The sequence below is a fragment of the Protopterus annectens genome, chromosome 6.part0, assembly GCF_019279795.1.
Source record: "Protopterus annectens isolate FY-2018-M chromosome 6.part0, PAN1.0, whole genome shotgun sequence".
Classification (NCBI taxonomy): Eukaryota; Metazoa; Chordata; order Ceratodontiformes; family Protopteridae; genus Protopterus; species Protopterus annectens.
Genome location: NC_056737.1, coordinates 1732528522 through 1732547830, shown reverse-complemented (window position 1 = coordinate 1732547830; position 19309 = coordinate 1732528522). Strand labels below are relative to the sequence as shown.

Here is a 19309-nt window from a genome sequence, read left to right as displayed (position 1 = left end):
CCGTCAGAAAATTCATGCTAATGCAAAACCTGATAGCCTATTATCATTCTATGGTTGTAAAAGCAATATTTAAAAATCATACCTATTTTTGAGTCTTTGCCCCCATTATTTATGGCTTTGTCTAGATTTCTTGTTCTAAGAGGTTGAGAGGTACATTTCATTGTACTATCTATACCTATGATAGCAAACAGATGTATTAGGAAGTAGATTATATCACACATATGACGTACACAAAAATTTCTTCTCTTTTCAAAGGTGGAAAAATGCAAAAAAGTAGAAAATTACCATCCTATTAGCATATTAAGTCCACGACCAAACATCAAGGCCTGAAGCAATAAGAGACAAGAAAAATAATGCATAAACAGTTCTCAATATACCTACTGGGACATAAAATACATATATACAGTTATACAAAAAAAGGCTCATTACTATTCAAAAATGAGCATGCTTGGTAATATGCTTACAGGACAAAGAAAAATACAAGAAAAATCAGGTACATTCTGCAGAACTAAAGAATCAGAAACATACCTGATCTTCCTTTTATTTCTGCAGCGTCCTTTATAAAATATCGGCAGTAAAAAAGTCAAAGGAAATGCTCTTTTCCCTGTTGCTTCTCCTGCACTGCACTGATGTACTTTGTAAGCATAGGAATGTAGGTCCCATATGCATATGTAGTACATTAGTAAAGAAAGAAGAACACAGAGGAACACTACAGTGCCCTTATACAAAGACATTATTTAAGAAAGGTAATCAACTTCTTACTTAAATAATGTCATTGTATAATAGCAATAATACATTCCTGTTTGTGGGTGTATTAGGATTTACCCGCGGTTGACTTTGTTTAATCACTTGGACTTTGCCTTTGTGATCAAACCACACCAGTTATGGGTAAATCCTGATACACCTATATACAGCTGTGGATTATTGCTTAAAAACACAGCATAGCTTCAAACTAGGTGATATACATATATAGTAATCATGCAGTTGTTAGACTACATCACCAATGTTGACAAAAGCCTGCATATCGCTGCTTTCTTATTATACTTCTCAAAATCCTTCAATCTCACTGGCCACAAGATCATAGTGCAGTGGCTTATACCAGATGAACAGAGCATTTTCTACTCTAAAATGTTTTTCTAACTATCTGTCAAGTAGAAAGCATGTAATGTCCTGGCAAAATGCTTATTCAAATCCTTATGAGCTTTACAAAGCCATGGCACAAGGTTCTTTCCTTGGGCCTCATTCTAGAGATAGACAGATAGATATATGAGTATATACCTACATACACACACACACACACACACATATATATATATATATATATATATATATATATATATATATATATGTGTGTGTGTGTGTGTGGTTCTAGTTCATTTGCCTAAATGCTCATTTGCTTGAAACCCAAATGCTAAAACTCATTTGACTGAAAAGCATCTCCACCACAAATATACCATAAAAATGTTTTTGCAGGGAAGCAAGCCTCCCTGAATCCCCACTCCCATATATATATATATATATATATATATATATATATATATATATACTAACTCTGTGGTTGCATAACCAGAAAGACCAGGACAAGCACACCACATATAGTTTACACACATTCTACTAGACTCACATCCCTAATAACTCGTGGTGAGAAATTACACCATCACATACCTTCTGTAGACTTTTAAGGACTTTCAGGCAAATGAAGCAGAGCCATATATATATATATATATATATATATATATATATATATATATATATATGTGTGTGTGTGTGTGTGTGTGTGTATCTATAGATGTATGTGTGTTTATATATATATATATATATATATATATATATATATATGTGTGTGTGTGTGTGTGTGCACGCGTACATATATATCTATATCTATCTATATATATGTATACGTGTGTATATATATATATATATATATATATATATATATATATATATATATACACACACACACACACACACATATATATATATATATATATATATATATATATATATCTAGAGAGAGAGAGGGAGGACAATAGATATATAAATATATAGATATATGTATATGTGCCAGTACAATCCATCAACATGTAATGCACATTTTACTAATATGATATGTTGAAGATTCAGCATGCACTTGCTGTGTAGACTCCCAAGAAAACTCTTTTTGAATTGCAGACAGGTTCCAGCTCATTTGCTAACTGGTTATACAAGAAGAGACTCATTCTTGGTGAAAAGTAAACACAGTTAAAAAGAACACTGATAACTGGAAATACCTTGGTGTTATAATTGAGAAGGAGCTCTCTTTCACACAGTACATGAATACAATTATCAAGAACACTCACAGAAAATTAGGTGCTCTGTATAAACTAAAACAATTCCTGAAACCAGACACTAAAAAAATGTAGCACATGATGTAATGTACTTAAAACCTTAACACTCAACTAAGCACTTATAATAGGGTTGCCAAGTTTGCAGCAAACCTGATATCACAAGTCATCATTGTACCACGCCACCCTGTCATATTTAAAACAGATAACATTTCTAACATTAAGTTTTATTCAGTCAATTCCCATTTGCCTTCAGATTGCTACACAGCAATAAATGTCCAGCCCTAACTAGTCTACTGTCATGGTGTGAACCCAAAAGAAATATTAACACTTCTGTAAATCTTTGCATTCAATTTCTCTAACTGAAGTAAACACTTCATTGGGCTTCAGGATGGTGTCTGCTCTATACGGGCAGTCAAAAAGGAATATTTAAATGTAAATCTTGTACAGAAGATGTCAAATTAATGGCATAAGAAGTCTACTCAGTTTTCTATCTATTGCATAAGCTCAGGTCCAACTTAACCATCAGCACTTTTTTGTTTTTCTTCTAGAAAGAGTTTTCTTTTAGAGTTAATATGCATTTTTATACTTTTTGGAATTTTGTTATCCTTTTGGACCCTACCACCTTCTTGTAAAGATTGTTCTAATTATCTACTACTTTTTCAGTGAAATAATGCTTTCTCATGTCCCACATGAGCTGATAATTATGTGCCTTCAAACTGTGGTCTCTTAAACATTTCTCTTATTTTCTGAAGGATAATACGTAACTAGAGATGTATCCCAAAACAATTTACCTCAGGGACCTCAGGACAATGTACTGCCCTGAAGATATGACTGTAGCAACATAATGGTGATTCTAGAAGATCCTACTAAACATCACAATGTGGCTGATGTTGGCTTTTGGTGGCTTAATCCTCCATGCTCTGCACCTTCTTCTGCCATGTTAAATAGAATATCAGATACTGTGTTACTCCTTGTGTCTGCTTGTACAAACTACTTGCCTATCTTCCAGTGCAATATATGTATCTGAAAAAGCACAAATGTATTCACAGACAGTCACAATTCCTACACCTGACTCTAAAAGAAATTGACAATTTTCTACTCTGATTGATGCAGCAAGTATGAAGTTGAATGGCAATACTTTAAAAATGCTGTTTGTCTTGTTCAATGCCTTTTATGATGGCACAGAATATAGCCTCTGCAATGATAAATGCAAGAAAAACACATGGCAAGCTGTAACCTGAAGATATTATAGCTTGTAGGGTACAATGTACATAGTAAGCAATCTTGTAAGATTCCACATTCATGGACAATGGCTATCCCTAAGGATTAAAGATTAGATCTGATTTAATTTCATCACTGCATTTTCCTCCTCTGTCTAGCTGTTTGTCTATCTATTTATCCATAGAGACAGAGATAAGAAACTTACACTGTATTTAGATGATGTGATTCCTATTCCCTATGGTTAGTTTATTGCTTTGTACCTAGACTGCACCACTCCCTCGGTCCCAGAGCTCTATGAATATATGCAAAACTTAGCTACGCTCACTCATTCCTCTTCCAGTGGCTTCTACAGTGAATACAATTTGGCCTAACTCAACTCACTTTGCATATATAATACAATATAATATAATGTAATATAATATAACTGCAGATTATTGAATTGCTTTATTTGAAAGTGAGGTAAGTGGAAGCTTTAGGCCTGTGATGACAATATAGAAAGGAGAAGACTCCTTATTTATATTGATTTATTTATTTATTTGGTTGTCATTTGTTAACCGGGTTAGTCCAACTGAGCCAGTGGCTCAGTGGAGACCCGAGGAGAAAAGCTCCAGACAGTAATTACAAAGTTACAAAAAAGAAAAACATCTGACAATGAAGTTTCATGCAAACATTACAATAATGTGCTTTACATGAGAAAATTAGAAATTTACAAAAGGCCTGAGAATGAATTGTACATAAACATTACAATAATGTGCATAACATGCAGTAGAAAAGTTAGATTTTTTTAATCAACAAAAAGAGAAAGAGATGCAAATGAGACAGGACACTTGCAATAGGTGGGTGTTAAAAGTGTGAGAGGTAGTAAGGTGGTAAGGTGGGATTTAAGTAGGATCATTGCAGTGACAAGTGCTGGCATTTAGAAGAAAAGTTTTAAGTTTTCATTTAAAGAGATTTATGTTAGAAATGATTTGGATGTTAAGGGGGAGTTTGTTCCATGCATGGGCAATCTACTCAGATACTCCAATGAAGGTAGCATATGGACACAGTACTCACCCCATGTGGGATAAGACAGAATCGGGTACCATTTTGCAGTCAAGGTGACAAACCTTTCTTAGCAGTAGGCATAACAAAAGTCAACCCATAAAGACTATTTTTTCACATTAAAGTACTTAGAAGTCTTTATTATATTGTCTTCCCCACCTTCTTTCTTCACAACTCCACATATGAAGATACATCTCTAAATAACTTCTGGTACAAACTACATTCTAATTTAATCAAAAAGAAATTCATCTACAATATAAGTAAAAGAAAATAAGGTACTAGAGGCTTAAATCATTAGAAAATGAGTGCATTCCATGCCTCTGTCTTGTCTAATGAATATGATCACCACATATTACTAAAAAGGCACTTACACATTACAACTGTAACAAAAGGCTCAAAAGATCCCCTTTCTCTGGTGCTACGTTATTTAAAGGACATGATATCAGAAATCAATAAAAAATATGCAATTTGAATAGCTTCTTACCTGCAGTAGCAAAAAAGGACAGAGAAAACTCCAAAGATAATCAGCACTGTACCCCCTAATATTGCCAAGAGCAGTACTGTATGGTAGGCTGTGAGATCTTTAGACATAACGCGGCCAACAAAACCTAATAAAGAAGATAAAAATATAAATTTCAAGACCAATAATCCAATCCTTATAACTGAAAAGAAAAAAAAAACATTATTAGTGAACTAATCAAGCTTTTGCTTTTTACTTAACAAGTTTGGATCATACTCTTACGTTCATGGCACTGTTAGGACTGAAATACATAGTATTAAACATGTTACAGTTATCGACTCTCTTACCATGTAAAGTTGGCATGTACTGGAAGTTTATGGGGTTCAGGGAAATCAGCATAAGATGCTTACTATGAAGAAGCATTGGGGCCAGTGAGGTACCGCTTGTTGGTTGCTTTGTAGACTACCATGTACAGTCTGCAGAGTATAGCAGAGAGTCTTGTTTACAAGGATGACCTCTGAGAAAAGAATGGTTAGGTAGCTTGCTGTTCTGAGCTTTGGTCAGCTACCCAGTGGTAAACAGTACAGCTCTCAATCCATGTACTGCAAAGAGTTATGTGGAACCAGTGTGTGTGTGTGGTATAGCTTTCAAAACTGCAAAAGCATTGTTTTACTCTGCTCTTGAGGTGAGTTTCTCAACATCCATTTGGTTATGATCAAAGACCCAGACACAATCCTCTAATATAAGAACTGTTTCTGTAATCACATTTTCCTTACATGCACTATTTACTGTGATTATCACTTTCTCCCTAAATACATAAATACATTAGAAAAATTTGACAGTACTTCATACTTTTGATAACTACTTGTTGGCAATGTGAAAGCTTTTTACTAGATATACCTTTTCTTTAAGAGCAGAGCTCTTGTTTTCAATGGCGCATACGTACAGAGTTCCAGGTTGTAACAAATACCTTTGTTACCCGGTATGTGCAGACTTTTGAAATAGCAACACTGTTATTGTGTGCTCTGTGGCAAACAAGTCATGATCATAGAATCATATCGTATACAAAGCAGATTTGACCAAAGGTCTTGCACACCTTGCCAACACCTGCCCTCAGGGTCTACCACCTTTTGCAAAGATAGTAGCACCTGTAAGTTCAAGAACAAATTTAAGGACAACCATCCAGCTCTCCAAGCTATGTTTGAAGAATAAAAATAGATCATCTTGCTTCACATGTAGGAGAAAGTCTTTTCCAGAGCAAGGAAGGGTCTGGGTAATTAATATATATCTCCTGCTAGTTTTATTTATTAGGTGATGGAGGGTGAGATCAATGGTTCTGGGACGGTTCTGCTACTGACAGCACAATTGGTTTGTTGATGAAAAGAATGTTGAGAAGAACTAGATCCCAAAGTGTATGATAGGTTAGGCACAAGTGACCCCTCAGAAGCCTGTATGATACTTAATACAAGGACAAGAACTCCACTGTCTCCTGGTAGGTAAGGTTTTTGAGACCAGAGATCCTCTTTGTTAGAAATCTCTGCATTTTTAATGTGCCTGATGAGATACATGCTGAAGGGTGTACTACATTCTACAGTAAGTCTGACTAGGGCAGAGTATAGAAAATAAACACTTCCCTCTTTGTAGAACAGATGCCTTTGACAATTAGTTATGAAATGTGGAAGGATTTGCCATGTGATGTCTAAGGAGAGGGGAGCTATTAACCCAGGTGTGCAGCTCGCTGATCACTGATTTGTATGGCTATGGGATGTTTTCAATGCAGTATGATGCAGAGAATCAATATTCCATGCTTTCATTGTACAGCAATACAGAGAAAAAAATAAAACATTGCAATAAAACTAAAGAAAAGATAGGGAAACAGAGTTAGTTGGGGGGGGGGGAGATTAAAAACTTGGTCTGTTTTAGCCCTGGCTAAGCCTGTCTCCCTCCCTGACTTTCTAGTGCTTCTAGCCATTTGGGTGGCATCTTTTTTCCAAGGACTTTAGGAAGGCTATTGTGCTGAGAAGAAATTTTCTTGCATTATCAAGCATAAACTTTACATAAAAAAACAGGAAAGTATTTGTTTCACTTTACAATTATGGTCATTTTAGTGTTTTCTGTATTTTATAGCTTATGCTATCAAATCTGACAACTTTTTACAGTTTGTTTAGCTAAGGTTGCTGACTTTGTGTTTTAAACAGATTGGCCCTCCCTCTAGTTAAACCTTGCCTTGTACTACTGATTTTTATACTTTTTAATCACCATTCTGCATTAAATTGCAGTATCACACTGTTTGACTAAAAATTGCTTATATTGTGCCTTTTACTGTCACCTGGCTGTCTGTGTAATTAATATAGTCTCTCTTTTGTTACACTGAGCATTCTCTTTTGTCAACTTGTATAATATCATCCCTGTTTTACTAAACAAAAGTGTTTTCTTTGTCGTTTTCCACTCTGTCTTTTCCACTTTTACTTTTAATTTTACATTAAATGACAGTTTCAGTTGGGTCTTTAGTAAGGGTGTAAACTTGCTGTCGGCAATAGGTTACTCTGTGACAGGGAATAAGTTGCTGCTGTTTCTGAATGGTAGACATTATTAGCTGAGTTCAAGTTGCTTTTTTACTGGTGCTTCCTTCATCAAAAATGATGCTGATGTATAAAAAAATATGATTGACTTTAATAATTGGCTAAACACCTGGAGTCATTCATTCTAAGAGGATTCAGTATGTGTCAACATGGTGTAAGATATTTGACAGCTGTATTTGCTCCACCAAGGAATGTTTGCTCCTCTCACTCCAAGACTTTTTTCACATATTAGTGAGATGCTTTTGTTGCCCCCATTGTGTCTTTTCTACATGGGGTCTTGCTGATGGAACTCCCACCCTAAATTCCAAAACAAATCAAGCAATGGACTGTATCAAGTTGGCTCTAGTTAATGCTACAAGTCTAAACAACAAACTGATGGAACCTGAGACCCTCATGCATTTGGACCACAACCATGTACATGTTGTTACAGAAGCCTGGTTTAAGTGCTCAGAGAATGAGCTCTCAAAAAAATGTTTAGACCTGATGCAAACTGTGGTGGCATATCCATATTAATTAGAGACCACTTTATCTTGAGACAGATACCTAGAGACCCACAAGCAGAACTTATAAAGGTTCAAGTCACAGTGTGCTATTGGACCCCCTCTATGATTCCATAAAAGCACACAACATTCGTAAATATTCTCAATGAGCTCCCCATAAGCAGAAATACTGTTACTGTAGGTGATTTTAGCTACCAGACAATTAATCCAGGGACCTATACTACAAATATCGGATATAAATAAAACATTTGGATCTATATTATATAAACAAAGAAGTAAAATCTCGACTTACCTTGATCGACCCCTATTTCCTGAACCTGCACAACATCGAACCATCAAATCATCGATTTCTTTCCAAGGGAAAGAAATCGATAGCCCAAACACACACACCACATTACAACAAACACTATAAAAGTGGAGGGTTTTGCCCCCACACCCCCCCTAATTAAATATACTAACTCCGAGATCGCACTACAGTTGGGAAAAGGCCAGATTTGACAGAATGGCCAACTGCTTTCTTTCCCTTGGAAAGAAATCCATGATTTGGCCGTTTGACGTTGTGCAGCTTCGAGAAATAGAGGTCGATCAAAGGTAAGTCGAGATTTTACTCTTTTGATTATACAATATAGACCCAAACATTCTTAGATTTTATAAACAAGAACTCTATGGACCACATTGCAAATGAACCCACTAACGAATAATATATACTTGATTTGGTCATACCAAACTTAACACCTCTATGCACCATTCCCAAGGTGCAAGTCAGAGCTCAAGCTAGTAAATTTTTCCATAAAACTCTCAAACCATCAGAAACAAATATCACAGAACTCATGGATTTTAAATGTATTAATCACCTGCTATTCTATGATGAAGTCTCTAAATTCAAGTATAGCAGTATTGCACAAAATATTGTAAAGAGTTATGTTGACAAGTTATATTCAAATTTGGACAAATGTATTAAATTGGCAGTCTCTATTAGATCCAATTGAATCAAAGCAAACTGAAGTGGTGGTCCTTAAGCATTAATAAACGTTACTAGAAAGGGAAAAACCCTAAACCTATACTACAGAACAAAAGACCCCCATATCAAAGAGAATATCAAATAGCTACAAAATCAACTAAAAAAGGACATAAAAAAACAAAGGCCTGTGTGCACCATCCCCACAAACTCAGACTAGCTGCAAAAGCCAAACACAACTACAAATCCTTTAGCTATATCTGAAAAAATAAGAAGAAATGTCCAGCACTGCTCAGACTTTATTCATATAAGCACTACCTACTCTGATCCAGTGGATATTGCCAACATACTGGCAAATAAATTTAGTGCCAACTTCACCCCAGAGGCATCTATTCCAAGCCTTTTATCCCATATAGAATCATGTTGCCAACCATCATGAAAGAGTATTTACTGAACGTACTATCTGAGGCAAACATTACCCCATTCGTGGGACCCAGCAACATTCCAGGCTGCTAGTGGACCCACTCCTCTTCAGTCTGAGCATAGCAACTGGCTTTGTCCCATGGAAATAGGGCACAGCTGTTATGATGTCACTCTATACGAGTGGTCCTGTCACTGAATCTGGGAGTTACAGACCTACCAGCCATTCAAATCTTATATGCAATGCCATGGAATGTATCATAGCTGATATAATCAACTAGGATATCAAAAATCCTATCAGGCTACACCCCCAGCAGTTTGGCTTTGTCAAGGGCAGAGCATGTGTAGTAAATCTTGTGAACTTTCTTGAGAGGTTTACTCAAGCCACGGACTGTGGGCAAGCTGTTCACATAGCAAACCATGACCTCACCAAGGTATTCAATACCATACCAAATCCGCGGTGGTACAGCGGTAGTGTTGCTGCCTCACAGCAAGAGGTTCTCCCATTCGATTCTCGGCTAGAGTGCGGGGAGTGCCTTCTGTGTGGAGTCTGCATGTCCTCCCTGTGGTTGGGTGGGAGTTCGAAAGACATGCGTAAATGGGCGTGTCTTGGTTGAACATCGAGCTGGCACCTCGGCATTCATGAAAATCTACTGCCAATCATTAGCGGACCGGAGTTCCGCTGTGGCGACCCCTAACCGGGAAAAGCCAAAAGACAAACAACAGCAACCACATGTAAGTACAGCAAACAAGCTAAAGCAGCTCCAAACTGCCCCATATGTGGTTAGTGGGATAGCTAACTGGCTTGGGAACAGGACTCACACAGTAAACATAGGAGGTGCATCCCCTGAAAGTATGAAGGTGTCCAATGGGGTTCCTCAGGTATCTGTGCTGGGACCTCTGCTATTCAATATAAAAGAAAGAAGCTGGAAACAGCGCACTAAAACCGCACTTTATTGTACTTCACAACGATACTGAAATCCACAAAATAATCCACAAGGTAAACGCTTTGGAGCAAATCAATGCGTTTTCGTCAGCTTGGTGCTACGACTTGCAGTTATCCTAAGGGTTTACATTTCGGCAACAGAACACCACCTCTGCTATTCAATATCATATTCTCAGATCTTCACTTTTCAAATGAGGATCTCTGGTTAACAAAATTTGCAGATGATTGTATATTGAGATTTGCTGTCACGTAACCCACTGACACAGACTCTTCAACAGGGGTGTTCACTTGTCAGTAGATGGTGTACTAAAAAAGGACTCAAATGCAAACAAGTGCAACACTGTAGCATTTAGTAAGCACCTGCTAGCTCCAACTTATAGCATAGACAACACACTACTTCAAAATAAAAAGGTTGTGAGAGACCTAAGTATTTGGGTGGACAGCTCCCTCATGATTGACCATCACATTACAACAGTTGTTAGGAAATCCCTTAACCTTGTACAGCCCATAGCAAAAGGCATTTCTTCCAGATCAAAAGAAGTCCTCACCTTCTTGTACCCTGATCTATCACTCAATGCAATTCCCTTTGGGATGTTCCTTACTAAGTATATCAAGCAATTGGAAAGACTCCAGAAGTTTGTAACTGAAAAGATTATGGACATAAGATCTGAAATAGCAAGAAAGACTTGAGGCTTTACCCTATACTCAGTCGCATACAGACTTCTTTGAGGTGATCTGTGGCTTCCTTCTAGGGCTATATAGGATCTAGTAATTCAAGAACTCTTGCACCTCCATAAATCAAACAGTCCAGCTAAAATTAGAACCAGAGAGCTAAATCTACTTCAACAAATAAATATGACAGGGAGGAGGAACAGATGTTTCTTGCAGCAACTGCCCCTCCTCAGGAACAACTTCCTCTACAAGCTAAGCAGTGTGACACATTGTCTGTCTTTAAGACGAAGCTGGACAACTGGATGAGTGTTCATAAACTCACCTAACTGGCCTGGTCATACCTGAAAGTAAAAGCAAGTCCTAAGAGTGAGCACTGGCAAGGTGGAAATGGGTTCATAGCTCATTTGCCTTGTAACTCCTATGATCATATGAACCCTTTAGATACATTTCAGATACTTAAAATGCAAGTATATTTAACCTTTTGAGAACATTTCACCTGAAGTTTGTTACTACTAAAAGCAAATTACAATGTTTTGAACATGCTTCCATTAACTAGCCTTTGTCAGGATTTAAAATGTAAACTAATCTTAAAAATATATGATTATTTTTAATGTTTCTTATACCATAAAAGGCTTTATCTTTTTCTTGGAAATGAAGGAATATGACTTTTCATCCCATGTAGAGTTTTCTGAAAGTTTAGTATAGGATAAGCGCTATTTGCCAAAAGTATGAACCTGCATTTCATTTTTTACATTTAATCTTGTAAGACTGACAGAGCATGCTTTTCAGGGACAGTTCATGAAAAATGGTTAAGTGACTTCCTCAAGATTTGCACAGCATACAAGTAGAGACTGAGGGAATCAAACAAGGACTATAAGATAAAGCTTGTTAGCAAGCCATAGTCTTAATGTTTCTTTTGCAATTCCAGCTTTTCAGAAATCCAGACAGCAAGCATTTTTGCAATTAATAATTTTACATGTTTAGGGAATACCTTTTCAGCATACTATCTATGGACCTCACCTTATAAACCTTTGGACTGTCTCTGCACCATTTCTCATGAAAGGTGTCAAAGTAGTGATATACCAACAGTGCCATAGTTTATCAGGTAGTACCATAAATGAGACTGATGAACATATTTAAACATCGTTTAGAGCTGTCTAACCTATACATATAAGGAGACACACTTAATTTCATGAATAAATGGCCCATGACTTGGGCATATTTGGTATTTTGATGCTAAACTTACAAAATACCCGTTTCTCACCATGACAGCAGTAGCAATCATATTTAAAACCCAAACAAAGATATATTCTTACTATGACAAAATTCCCTTTCTCAAAGGCAATCTAAAGTTAATTAGAGCAATAAAAAGGCATTTAAGTTATAATAAATGAGTGCTCTTGCCTACAATTACAAATTGTATGAAAATCTTAGGATTTTGCAACAGTCAGACAGTAATACAGGATTCATGGGTATTTGCTCTCAGAAAAATGGAACAACAGTGCCTTGATCATCATGTGTCATGTAGCTAGATTTTTTTCCGAGTTTTGGATACTTTGGCTATAACCTGATCTAAGGTGATTTTAGGAGGAATGGAAAAGTTGGTAGTAACATATGTCTGGTTGGGAAGGAGTACAAATTTGCACTGAATTGGTACATGAGAGTAGCAGCAATAGCCTGAGGATAAGTGTGGGAAACTCCAGTAGAAATAAGTTCATTACAGTAATGGGTACTATTTCTAAGTATGTAATGTAACTGAAGAAGGTCTTGTAGTTATTGTTACAGATAATCATGACCCTGAAATCACACTTGTCCCTCAGGGCTGGCCTGCAAACTAAGCAGCCGCCTAAGGCACCACTCGGCTACAGGCACTGTTCTGACCCATCACTCTTTTGTTTTTTTACATAACAAGTAGTGCATGCTTGAAACGGCCACACCTGCAGCAGTTTTTAATATCTGGACATTCTGTTCTGTTCAGCCTATGAACTATACAATGAATCAAAGGACCTCAAATTTTTATAGGGCTTTGTAATTTGTTGTCTAGATTTTGGTGGGTGGGGCCAAGGAGAAATCCCCAGAAACGTTGAACTATGTAGAGCTGTGAGTGAGGCAGGAGTCCATAGTCAGTGGCACAGTGACATTTGCAGTATTGAGGGTCTGAACAAGAATGTGGTGGTGCAGTTTGTAGCAGATACGTTTTTTTTTCTTTTTTAAATCCTGGCTTACTCTGTCAGGAAATCAGATTTATATGTCTTAAGTGTTCCAGATTTTGCTGTCAGTAATGGTTCAATGCTAGTGTGTCATACTTTTTACAGGAAAAAATCTCTGGTAGAGTTTCATGCCTCTTATTCTTCAGGAAATGCATATTAATGCACAACCTGTTGTTCCATGTCCCGGATTTGGGGTCCATTACTTTTAGTTTTGCCTTGGTTCTTGTGCAAAGAAGTTGAGATCTATACTCTCTACTGTACCCTGCCTAACCTTATTTTCATCACAAGCTATGGTTTTCTAGTTTATTATTGGGGGTTGCTTTCACTAAATAATGAAAGACATCTGAGTTTCAGACTTTGCATCCTCAGAAAATGCATGCTAATGCAAACGTTGTTAGTCTAGCAACTTTATTGGTCTGCCTGAGGAGGAAAATGACTGTACACTGTTCTGGCTTTGCAGGACTAATGTGGTTTGTTTGAATCAATGTGAAGTACTTTTATATGTGGCAACTGTTTGAGTAAAGCATACTGGAAATGTACTGTATATCACTATTTTACCACAAACAGCCTGAAGTGTATGCAAAAATATTTACAATTGCTTGGTGGGAGACTGTCTGTGGATGAATGTAATTGATCCTCTTGTTAGCTCATTTTAAAACATCACTAATATGACTTGGCTTTTGTTGCCTCACAGCAAGAGGTTCTCCCGTTCGATTTCCGGCTGGAGCGCCTTCTGTGTGGAGTCTGCATGTCCTCCCTGCGGTCGAGTAACGTTCAAAAGACATGCGTGAATGGGCGTGCCTTTGTTGAAGGTTGGGCATCGAGCTGGCAACTCGGCACAGTAAAAATCTACTGCCAATCATTAGCAGACTCCGCGGAGTTCCACTGTGGCAACCCTTAACCGAGAAAAGCCGAAAAAAGAACAAACTAATATGACTTAGCTTTACAGGACTGGTCTGTATTAGTGCCAAGTGAGTTGATTAAACCGTGTGTGTGTGTGTGTGTGTGTGTGTGTGTGTGTGTGTGTGTGTGTGTGTGTGTGTGTATGAAAAATAAATTTGTATTACTCTGAATAATTATCACTGCTTTAACAAAATTACAAAGTGTATGCAGTCAGTTAAGTAGCTGTAGTTGATAGGTATTGAGGCTGTGGATAAAAATGAAATATCCCTGCTATTGTTTGATCATTGTTAAATAACAACCATGGTCTGACACAGCAGAAATAGTGTCACACAATGAAATGTATTTGCTAAAATCATTGCAAAGCAGTTACTAAATAGTATTGCTACGGCTTATGATTGTGTGCATGTATGTATGTATGTGTGTGTGTGTGTGTGTGTGTGTGTGTGTGTGTGTGTGTGTGTGTGTGTGTGTGTGTGTGTGTAGGGGGGTTGCGGTGTACCATAGGATCATAGGAGGTTACTAAGCTATTGGCCTCGAGGTCGTCATAAGCCTAGCCAAGAGTTTAGCCCATGTTTAGACAAGTCAGCACTTAAGCCCCTATCCAGCAGGGACACAGGTGGAATCCCAGGGGTGTAGTTTCTGTTTTCCATCCAGTTATCCAGGTTGCACTTAAAAAGGGGGTAATGAGGTACTCTGCTTGATGTGGAGAGGTAGCCTATTCCACAGACGGGGGAGTCTCTGGGCCACAAATCTGTCCCGCCAAGTCCTATTGATATCACAGACCAGGTTCAGGTCAAGTGTATGGATTGCTCAAGTGGAGCTTGACTTGCGGATATGCAGCAGTCCCATCAAGGCGAAAAAGAGATTGTTTTGTATGCCAGACAGAGGTCACCTCTGAGGAGTCTGTATGAAACTGAGTATGTATCTAGGAGTAATAAGTTTAACTTTGTTTCCTTTTTTTATCACAAACATCAGCCTCACCCTGTCTTTAGTGGTGTGGTTGGTGCAGGATGTATGTTTATTTTATTTATTTATACTTTGTTGACTGGCTTAGTTTAGCTAGGCCGGCCAATGATCTCTTTTCAGAGGAGACCCAAGGTAGTATTCATACTTACTAAGGGAAATTTGGCCAGGACCGTGGGGATTTTCCTCACTTTTTTCAATAAAGGCAATGGGATCTTTTGCATTCACCTGAGCTACTGCCATCTCCGGCAGATGGCGTCTCAGTTTAACATCTCATCCAGTGGAAGGTTGCATGTGAAAACAGCCACTCATTGGCACATTAGGGCAGTCAGTAGTATTGCTATTTCACAGCTTTGCTCTGATTGAGGCTTTGGTTTATTCTTTCTGGAGTAGGCATATTCTCCCTGTCTTTGTGTAGTTTTTTATCCAAGTGTTATGGTTTTCCCAACTCCCCCAAAGACTTGCCATTCCTCCAATTTGACTTAAGGTAACAGTGTGGGGTGTATGTATGTATGTGTCTGTATAAGTGTTCATGCATCTTGCAGTAGATTTGGCTTGTAATAGCAGTGTCAGCATGTATGTGAAGAATCACTGCATCTTGTGAGCATCAGTGACTTAACAGTTAGCAGACCTGCTTTTTGGTGCTGGATCTATTCCCACAACAGGTGATTGGATTATTTTTCCATTAATGACACTGTCTCTGCTCATGCAGCAGTGGGAGGAGAGGCACTGTACTCCTGAGCGTGCCGTCCTTTGGATGAAATATTAAACTGAAATCCCAATTGCCTCAATTGTTAAAGTGGATGCAAAAGATCTCATGGCAGTTAGTGAAAAGATTAGGGGGATTTTCCCCAGAATTTGTCCAAATTTCCCCAATCAGTATAAACACCAATTCAAATTTCATCTGAAAAGAAAGAGAGTACCAGCTAAGTGGGACTAAACTGGTCCATAAAGGATAGCTAGATAGATAGCTAGACAGAGAGATAGACAGACAGACAGATAGATAGATAGATAGATAGATAGATAGATAGATAGATAGATAGACAGACAGACAGACAGACAGATAGATAGATAGATAGATAGATACATACATACATACATACATACATACATACATACATAGACAGACAAATAAAAGTGTTAGGGGAAGTGTCACTATTTGTATTCATGTGTGAGAAATCTGTGTGCATTGCGATGGACCTGGATTGTCTGGGGCAGTGTCACTATGTGCATACTTGTGACAAACTTGGATTGTTGCAGCCAGTGAAAGTGAATCTCTCATTGTTCTTGTGAAAAATTCCACTTATTTTTATCTGCGGGCAAACATATTATTCACAGGCACATACTTAACAATTCTGGGTAGCAGTTATTTAATTTTTCAAAAGTCATTATCTTTCAAAAATAAGATATTAAATGTATTGTGGCTCCCAAACTGTATTACTTGGTATTTTTGCACAGGATTCATGGCCTCTGCTATGAACCCCACATATTTTAAAACTGTCCCTGCTCACTGTAGTGCACAGAAGGTTACTGTATCTTGTGTGGGGTCTATTGATGAGATGATCATTATTTCTTTACCTTTCCTCACAGTCAGATGTCAGAGGTGTGTACAGAAGGTCTTTAAAGCTTGTGCGGAGGCTGGGGACAGTGCGGTCATTATTTTTCTTTTCCCCCCCTAGTTTCCTGACAAACATCAAACACATCTACAAGTGACTACGTTTTGGGGGAAAGGGTAAGAAGGCACATTGCTTTATATAAGTCTGGCAGCAACAGTTTGTCATATGTTACTGTCTTCTATTTTTTCTTTTAGTTTAGCCTCAGCCTGACATCAGAAGAGTACACAGAAGGGGGCTGTGTTTTGAAGGTAGAAGTGATTTGTGTATCTCCGCAAACATTTGTCTTCTCAACTTATTATGAACAACATTTTGTCAACCTTGGACACTACTCCCCGGATTCTCAAAAGCTTGCATGGAGTGCAAGATGAGTGCAGGAGTCCACGCAGGAAATATGTCTGCCGTGTGATCCAGGAACAGTCTGCAGGGGCGTGCATGACAGCTCCAGCACTAATCCTACACAGACTAAGCCCTGGTATGCAAATCACCACATTTGCAGGAGAAATCCATGCAAATGAGGTGATTTTGCAATCCAGGAAGCTTGCAATAGTCCGTGCAACACTAGTGCTACCTGCAGAAATGTACTTGGTTAGTAACCGAGTACATGTCTGCAAACTACAAAACGGAGCTATGACAGCTCCAAATAAAGGCTGCATATCACTGAGTAAGCATGCCAATGGCCAAGTATAAGGCCATTGGCATTTCAAACTGTTTAAAAAAAATGAAAAAAATCAACTTTTATTTCTTTTTCGCCGATCTCGGCTGTTTAAGCATAGGGCAGCGGCGCACAAACGGGATCGGGGGGAAAATAAGAAAATAAACATAAAATGAGCATTCTAATTAAAATCAGTATTCTGCCATGCAAGTCAATGGCAGGCAAAAGACATCCTGGCCAGTAAGTAGTGGTTGCTAAGGGGGGAGGCTCAGTGTGGGACATATAACTATGCATTAGCAGGCAATCCTATGCAAATGAGGGAAAGGTTAATGAATCCCAGATTTTCCCAGGGTGTGAGGCAGGTCCCAAGAGTGCAAGAGTATAAATAGCTGGGTGCAAGACTAGGATATAGGTGACATCATGGGGGTGTGTGTGTCAGGCATACTGTAAGCGGATTGGAGACCTGTGGCTCGGGATTGCTCCTAGGTTAGCACAGCTAAGCTAGGGGTGTGTCTAAACCTGCCTAGCACACTTTAAAAAGTATAAGCGGGTGTGCGTGCCACACACCAGGTTTTACAGGGAGAAAAAGGAAGTTAAACCAGGAAAAAGCAGCTCTGTGCACATCTGAGCACTCCATTTGTGCGGCGCGCACACGGGCTTAAACAGGGAGGCAATGGGAAGGGAAAACAGCAGTAGGAAGGTAATCAAGGAGAACTAGCTTAGCTGACAGGTGAAATGTATCAGAATCAGCCAATTACACAGGCAGCAGCCCAGCCCAGCACACCACTATAAACTATGCAAACATCTTACCCCCTTGTTTTTCCCAAAAACTCTGCACCACCGGTGTATACAGATGGGGACATTTTACAAAACGAAAGCAAGAGAAAAAATGTTAGGGGCTGCTTTTGCTATCATAAACCAGCATGTGCAAGAGGCTGAGGGTGGTGAGGATGTGACTGCTGCTGAACAACCCACAGTGAGGAGATGTAGAAGAGTGTACAGACCAAGGGCTACATGAGCTGGAGATAGTGGAGCACTATAGGGTGGACAGGGACCTCCTAGAGCAGATTGTTGAGCTGTTCCGGCCACGTCTCACACATAAAACTTACAGAGGGGAACCCATCCCAGTGGATACCAAGGTAAGTGTAGGCCTAAGATTTCTAGCTACAGGTACCTTCCAAAGGCCAACTGGGGATATGATGGGGATTTCACAGGCATCAGCATCCAGGGTACTCGACCAGTTCCTGGATGCCATGTCAGCACATGTTGGTGAGCACGTACATTTCCCCATCACCCGTGCGGCGCTGGCCAGCAATATGCATCTCTTCCACCAAATAGCAGAATACCCTGAGGTAGTGGGTGCAATAGACTGCATGCACATACGCATTAAAGCACCACTAGGTGAGTGGGGTAGGGTCTACATCTACCAGGTCGTGTGCGATGCCTAGGACATAATAATGAATGTGTGTGCTGGCTGCCCTGGAAGCTACCATGATTCCCACATCTGGCATCTGATGCAGCTGTACCAGACATTTTCCAATGGAGACATCCCACACGGTCACCTAGTGGGGGATGCTGGATATGCACCGGAGCCATGGCTGATGACACCCATCAGAAATGCACACACACCCGAACATAAACTCCATAATAAGGCACACGCACAAACATGAATCATAACAGAGCATGTGTTTGGCATGCTCAAGTCATGGTTCCGGTGCCTGGACACATCAGAAGGAGCCTTGCAGTACTCACCTACATATACCCAAATTGTCCTTGTATGTGCCATGCTACACAATATGATCCTGCGGAAACAGCTGCAGCAGGAACAGCATGGGGCA

The 19309-nt window shown here is 38.8% G+C and overlaps 1 protein-coding gene across 1 annotated transcript in view; it reads right to left on the bottom strand.

Annotated features, from left to right (window-relative positions):
- FAM171B (family with sequence similarity 171 member B) overlaps positions 1–19309 on the bottom strand; it is a 777296-nt gene that overhangs the window by 148200 nt on the left and 609787 nt on the right. Inside the window, exon 7 of the mRNA XM_044075125.1 lies at positions 5074–5197. Within this exon, the coding sequence (XP_043931060.1) occupies positions 5074–5197 (124 nt within the window). The remainder of the gene's footprint in view (positions 1–5073; positions 5198–19309) is intronic.